This window comes from Gymnoscopelus braueri (assembly GCF_963280865.1).
Source record: "Gymnoscopelus braueri genome assembly, chromosome: 7".
Lineage (NCBI taxonomy): Eukaryota > Metazoa > Chordata > Actinopteri > Myctophiformes > Myctophidae > Gymnoscopelus > Gymnoscopelus braueri.
Window position 1 is genome coordinate 37,837,716 of NC_137608.1, and position 7,756 is coordinate 37,845,471.

Genomic DNA, 7,756 nt, shown 5'->3' on the forward strand with positions numbered 1-7,756 from the left:
ACTTTGGTAACATTGACATGTACTGCTTCAGTGGCAGTTGGAGCTCGATAAAAGCTGACACCGCTTGGTTCCCAACAGGTTATCACACATCTGAAGTGTTGCGGCTTTAAGTGAGAATTAATCAACCTATGCTGAGGCTGCAGCCAGGGCCTTGAACAATCAGACCAGTGGGAAATAGAAATGTTAGTTTCCTCAGGTTCAGAGAGCAGCATGATTCCTTTTTTCCCCCCTCCTCCCAATTACTGGTTCCTATGATTTGGTTGCCTGAGGGTACATGATTCTCACCCAGTGCCCCTGGGACTGGGTGCTCAAGCGAGTTTCTTTTTTGAAAAGAGATGGGTTAAACTGACACAATTTAGTATAAAGTAGGAGGAAAACCTATTATAGAGAAGGGCGTTTTTAGCCCAAGCTAAAAGCGTAACCACGACCACGCGCAGGGAATGATTATCGTATGCCCTTCAGAAAAAACCTAGAACACACCACTGCCTTCCTGGATATACAGACCTGATATACGGTATAACATTAAATTACTGATCAAACCGTGGAACTTGAAGTGAAACTTAAATGCCATTTCCTTTTGTGATTATGCTGTTACCAAGAATCATTATTTATTGTTCTAAATGAATGCTATTGCAACTGTAATATGATAAAACGACTACATATATTCAACAACAATTCAAACAACAATTCATTGTTGTATAAATTAAGTTAAATCTAGTACATTTCAAATAATTTTGAACTGATACTCAGATTTAGGGCTGTGGTACTTGGGTTTCTTCTGAAAAAGTGAGTTAGTTCACATGTTGCGGCTGACATGAATCATCTGTGTATTTCATCCCTACTTCAATAGCAGCCAAAGTCCCAAGCCAAATGAAGCTATACACAATATTGGAAACATGTCTGTGGAATGGCCTGGAACCTGGACTCTTACTTGGCCCTTGGCTTTTATACTATTCTCTAAATTAGCAGTGCCCACGCAATCCAGGAACCCATCCATCCTATTAGCCAATTTTCTCTCAGTGTGGACCGCTGAGTAATCGGTCATTTTAATTAACAGGCAATCGGAAAACCAGAAAGCAATACAGACCAACTTTAATCTGTTTCTCTGTCCATTCCACCAGCCTCCAGAGGAGATCTACTCAGCCGGTGACTCCATTGTCATCAAGTTCCGCTCTGATGATACAATCAACAAGAAGGGATTCCATGTGCGCTACACAAGCACCAAGTTCCAGGACACACTGCACTCGCGCAAGTGACCAGCGGGGGCCGGAAGGGGCCGTGCAGGGCAAAGGGGCAAACGGAGGGGCCCCCAGGGGAGGCGCCAGCCTGATGCTCGGAGACCTTCGGCCACCAAGATGAATCAGACACGACAGAATGGCCGCAAGACCACCAACCGCACCTCAGCTCCTAGGGGCTCTAGCTCCCCCCACAGACTGTGAGGAGTAAAAGCCATTCTGCAGTACACCTTGTTTTTACCTTTTGTATGGTTAGGATTGGGGCGGGAGGGTGGATATTCGGTTTAGGTGGATTCTAGGGGGGAGAATTTATTGACCCAGTCCCCCTCTAGACTTTTTTTTTTGTTTTTTGCTTTCTTTCTTTAAAAACAACAACAAAACAACTTGCCTCCCAATGAGAGGCAAAATGAAAAACAGTGGATTCTCAGGACCTGTAGGAAGGCAGGCATCAGCTGGACAGATCTCTGCTTTTGTCGGGCGAGCCCACCACACCAAGGGGGGTGAAGAGGAAGAGGAGAAGGAGAAGAAGGAGGATGATGGGAGGTGGGAGGCTATCCTGCCTTCTCCAGAAATCACACTCCTCTCCTCAAGCTCTCATCTCTTTTGTTCAAGGATTCCTATCCATAGGATTTAGCAGGACTTGACTTGAGATTTCTGATACTGTATGTCAGTCAATTGCATGTAATTACAAAGGAGAGATGGAAACTGTACAGTGACAACACCAGCATTTGTAATTGGCATTGTCCTGGCTACCAGTGGCACAATTTTCTCGCTGATACCATTAACACGGAAATTAAGGAAGCAGTTATCTTATTAAAGGACTAATACATGAATTGTGGTCCATGTCTTCTGGTTGGTAATTGCTTGCCTGATGACTGGCTATTAACTGTACCTCCATGTAAAGTAATGTGTATGATCTTACAAAGGGAACATGTGCTTTTACTCAGCTCAAACCAGTTAGCACTTTACAGTGAATTGTTCCAAAATCATGAGCTTATGAATTTTTGTGAAATGCAATGCCAGTTCACTTATTTTTAAATACATTTTATCTCTTTTATTCCCTATTGTTTTTTTATTGCTCCGTTTAGTTTCTCAGGCATACTTGAACATTGTGTGTGCCCTGTAACGTGGGGTAATAAAGATATGACTTATGTTTGAGTGTTGATTGCCAGTTCTGATGTAAATTACTTTCTCTCCAGAGAAAAAGCTTTTTCATGGTCCAACAAAGTATTTCTCATGAACCAAACAACCATGGGTATTTATTTATTGTCATACAACATGCATAATGTAAAGGTGCGAAGACAGTGTAGAAACTGGATCTATAATTGCCTTTTAATGTGTATAGCCATTGAGCCAATGTTGAATATATGTGTTGCTCGCTCATTCTTTTTCTCTATTCATTTTAGGGATTCTCCTACAGTATGTTTGTATTTTTGCAATATCTGCAATATGACAGCTGTGGGCGACAGTGTATGTGAATGAGTTGAGTTAGTGAAGTGTACATTAGTATGCATAGCTAGCATAATCTTTAAGCTTTTGTTTGAGCCATAAGTAATAGTGGTTGCTGTTGGCTGAGTGAAATCCGAGGCGTAGGAGGAGAGAAGTAATTCTCGCTCTAGACTGATTACTCCCAAATAGCTTATGGCACTCTGGCTCGTGACTGAATTCTTCCAAACAGCAATGAAGACCACATTTTCCAGCTCTCTCACATCTCAAAAAATGCAGAAAAGAAATAGAAATATATTATTGATGTATTTTAACTTCAAAATGTAATTTAATTTTCAAAAAGTAAACTTGAGGTACATTTTATTTATATTGCGCCAAATCACAACAAATTACATTTTATGTATAGAGCAGGGGCCTATTACACGAAAGGAGTATTAAATAAGCCTGGATTTAAGTCAAATCCAGGTTTGACAAAGTCTGGTCCGTACAGCCTGGGGCCTGTTCCTCGAAAGGTGAATTAAATGAGCCTGGCCTTAAGTCAAATCCAGGCTTGACAAAGCCGGGTCTGTATAGCCTAGTTTATTCGGTTCCTGGAACGCCAAGCCAGGCTGAAAAGGAGCGATTTTGTCAAGCTAGACCTTGTCAAGCCAGGCTGTGTCGAGCCAGGATAATGAAGCCAGGCTTCACGTATTTCTATAAAAGACCATGAAAGTCGATAGCAGAATCCTTGAACTTGACCAATCACGGAGTCCAAAATCTGAGCAGCGTTCTTCTCTGTGGCTGAACAGCAGCACTGCAGCAGCTCATGAAATCATACAAGGAAGTAAAATGTATTTAAGCAAGAAAGGAAACGCAACCGCAATAAAGTGTGTGTGTGTGTGTGTGTGTTGTGTGTGTCCGAGAGAGACGGACGGACGGGGGGGGGGGGGTGTACTGCGACGGGGGCCGCAACGGGACGGGGGGGGTTGACCGCGACGGGGGATGAGCGGGGGGGACGGGACGAGACACGCAATAAATAACCCCACATTTGCAAGACCACTTTGGTAGAGGTTTGGGTTGTGTTGTTACCTTGCCATAATGATGTAACTCCAAAGGTGGACAAGAAATAAAAAATAATTTCTCCATTGACTAGAAATTGATAATTTAAAATATGCTCCTCATTGACTTACAAAGAGGCTCCTTTAAACCCGTAACTAATAATGTATATATATATATATATATATATATATATATATATATATATATATATATATATATATATATATATATATATATATGTATATATATATATGTGTCAGACATTTTTTATAATATTTTTTAAAAATGGTAATATATTATCAAACATCTAACAAGATGAACTATAGTGTTAACTATAACAGAGTGACAATTACATATCACATGAGTCATTGTGAAACAATTATGATTCATGGTCACACACTATTTCAGTAATATAATTAATTTGATTATATCTTATTGTATTTATTTCATTTTATTTGAATGCAGGGTCATTAAAATGAGTCCATATACAAACACATGTTTTGAATTAACTGTGGAAAAACTTGAAGAACAAGGCACTGGATTAGCCTGCTCCTGACCAGGCTAACTTCACAACTAAATTGCCATGGTAACTAAGGTAGGCTTGCTTAAAATCGGGTCATGGCTAAACTTAGCCAGGGTGAACTGGCTAAACTAATCTTCAAGATAATTCAGCTTTCTAGGAACCGATTCAGCCCTAATCCTGGCTAAATTAAGCCAGGATAGGGGTTAAAGCCAGGCTTTAGCTCTAATTCACCTTTTGAGGAACAGGCCCCTGGTTTATTCCGTTCCATGATGAACGCTAAGCCAGGCTGAAAAGGAGCGACTTTGTCGAGCTAGACCTTGTCAAGCCAGGATGGTAAAGCCAGGCTTCACGTATTCCTATGAAAGACCATGAAAGTCGTTCAAGAATCCTTGAACTTGACCAATCATGGAGCCCAAAACCAGAGCAGCGTTTTTCTCTGTGGCTGAACAGCAGCACTGCAGGAGCTCATGGAACAGTGGCGTTCCCAGGAATTACATTTTTAGGGCAGGCGAGATCCCCCCCCCCCCCCCCCTTTGAAGGGGGTTAGTAATGTAAGTAAGTACTAAGTTTAGTAATGAATGGCTCAAGCTGCTCAGAGCCCCTTTTATGCCAGGTGAGTACAGGTGATGGCCCAGACCCCCACACCCCTGGCACTCCTGGTACCCCATGAAGACAAAGGCCACATTTGCATCACTATATAGGCGAGGGTCGCTCTAAGGACGCTGAAAGGATACGGTGGTGATTAGCTGCCTGCCCGCGTGATGGACGAGGAGGCGGGCTAATGGTCCGACGGCCACTATTCTGTTTGGATTTTTTTCACTGCCTGTTTTTCAGTCAGTCGTTTACTTCATTTTCTAGGGGAGGCGAGATTTTAGCTCCTGCCTCTACGGTGGGAACGCCACTGATAGCATCACAATAATTTTAACCACTTAGCTTTGGCTATTCAAAAATAGCAGATCTACAAGCTCATAGCACGGCACCGAGTGCCGCTCGCTATGAGCTTGTAGATCTGCTATGTGTGCATATCTTTTTGAAACATTTTTAACTCAAATCTTTGCTTCTGGGGGTTCCTGGCACAAAACATTTTCAGATGGGGGTCCGCGGCCAAATGTATATCAATTTAGGGGTCCTTGGCATGAAAAAGTTTGAAAACCACTGTTCTAAATGGCAGTGGTTCACAAAATTTTTAGCTCAAGCCTCAAGAGTCTTGAGGCTTGGGTCCCGGCTCTCGGGGAGACATCAAATTTCTCTTTTGGTCCCAGACTCAAGACCCAAAAGAGAAATTTGATGTCAGACTCAAGACCCAAAAGAGAAATTTGATGTCTCCCCGGGAGCCGGGGTCTTGACTCAAGACCCAGAAGAGAAATTTGATGTCTCCCCGCCGAGTCCCCGGAATCATACGAGGAAGTAAAATGTATAATAAGCAAGAAAGGAAACACGGCCACAATAAATGGATCCAGGGAGAAAGCGTGGCAAAGTATTGCCGACAAATTAAAGTCGTCCAAAAATATATACAATTTATAACGATAAATATATAATTCAGTTAGCCTTAAACATGAGGAGTGTATAGTGAATATTGGAATTCTACAATGCAATAGCCTATTATATGCGCCATGCATCCAACCAATATGTCTGAGTCTGTGCTCAGGAATGTGTCAAAAACAAAAAAAACTATTTTAAGTGTCTTGTTCAGGGACACTTTGCCCAGATCAAACCTGGGATTTATGGCTTGCCAGGCAAGCTCTCTAACCATTTAGCTATGGCCACATCATCAGCAGAGATTCTAGGGATTTCTACTCTGTAACAGTAAAGGGGTTTCATGGGAAACCAGCAAAATGAGGAATATTAATATAATAAAAGACTGTCTTGCTAATAAAGCGTCATGTCTCTAATTTTTTACAATGAGAAATCCGAACGCTTATGTAGATGAATGAACAGGTCAAAAATGGAGAAAGTGCAAACACCATTGAAGTTCATGACGGTCATGACAAATCCAGACCACTAGCGATTTGTTTACAAAAAAAAAATATCCCACGGGTTTACTAACTTTTTCCCCCTTTAAATGTCCATTGCCATTGACAATGCATTGGGCGCTTAAAGTTAAATATTTCAAAAACTATAAATCATTTCAAAGTAAAACATCTCAAGGATGCATGTCCACAGTAAGGTGGAATTTTTGAACTGTGAATGGAGTTTCTAGGTGAAAGTGTTTTTTTGAGGTCCCAAAATCTTCCATCGGCCTCCATTATAAATCTCTGACCTTTTAAAGGAGTACAATTCTAAAACTATGAAACATTTCAAAGATTCCTTTTCAGGCAAACATGTCCACAGTAAGATGAACATTTTAAAGTTTGAATGGGGGTTCTAGGTGTTCTTATTTCACTCTCTCTCTCTCTCTCTCTCTCTCTCTCTCTCTCTCTCTCTCTCTATATATATATATATAGGGAGTATATTATATTATATACCCTTCTAATCTGAAAATAAATTTGATTAATTGAATTCTTTACTATATTCGATTTTTTTCAGACATTTTTCTTTGTCTGATACTTGAAATTAATTTGAGCCGTAGCAATTAATGGAGTGTAATTCATACAGACAGAAATATATATCAACAAAGTGTCCAGTACTATTTTCATATGTACTTATGTATGATTGTATGCATCTCACATACTATTTAGTAGCTACTAAGCTTTCAGACATACTACAAAGTAATTTGGCACACTAAATAGTATGTGATTTTGGATGCAGCCTAAACAATTGCCTGAATTTAGTATGCATCATACTGTACATACTATTTAGTAGCTGCTGAGCTTTCGGACATACAAAAAAGTAAATTGGCATACTAAATAGTATGTTAGCATGTGATTTCGGACAGGGCCATACTCTCCAATGGGTGTTTGAGGCAGTGTCTTCTTTGGCCTACTGGTAGCGTGCACAACAAGATTGATGTTGATCGGTCCAGCGGTTTGCGAGATTAGCTGAACACACAGAGAGAGATACAGACATTCAGGAAAACATCTCCATCCTCAGGCTTCGGCCTGGAGGAGATGAATTATTAGCTGACCAGTGATCTGTCGCTGTCTAGCTTCATCCAGTACCACTACTACTGTGGTATGTGCATACAGAGAAAAGGAGGACAGACAGCAATGCTTTCACAAGAAGACCTAAGGCTTTCTGTGCCTTCTTTATTTGACGTTTTACAAGTAATGCACACACAATATTCACTGCTCCTAGTGAACACTGACTTACTCCCCCTCTCAAATCATTATTGTTTGACACAGTTTGACAAACAGCTTTGACCTTACCTGCAGGGTAGCTCTACATGTCTGAGACCAGTGGAGAAGGAGCAGAGTGTGTCACAGTAAGTACTGTCAAGGGTTGTGGAGTAAAAGTAGGCTACACCTGAGAAGCTGACATCAAATTAAACTGGTGCCCCTGGCAAGAATAGAGTCCCTTAAAAAGTAAGCCTCCACCAAAAGAAACAGTTTGAAGAGGTCTTAGTACATAAAAACAC

The 7,756-nt window shown here is 41.0% G+C and overlaps 1 protein-coding gene across 1 annotated transcript in view; it reads left to right on the top strand.

The window, feature by feature from the left end:
* Positions 1–2,398, top strand: part of bmp1a (bone morphogenetic protein 1a) — a 39,117-nt gene extending 36,719 nt beyond the window's left edge. The window contains exon 20 of the mRNA XM_080433312.1: positions 1,122–2,398. Coding sequence (XP_080289438.1) covers positions 1,122–1,256 — 135 coding nt within the window. The 3' untranslated portion in view covers positions 1,257–2,398. The remainder of the gene's footprint in view (positions 1–1,121) is intronic.
* The last annotated feature ends 5,358 nt before the right edge of the window (positions 2,399–7,756 follow it).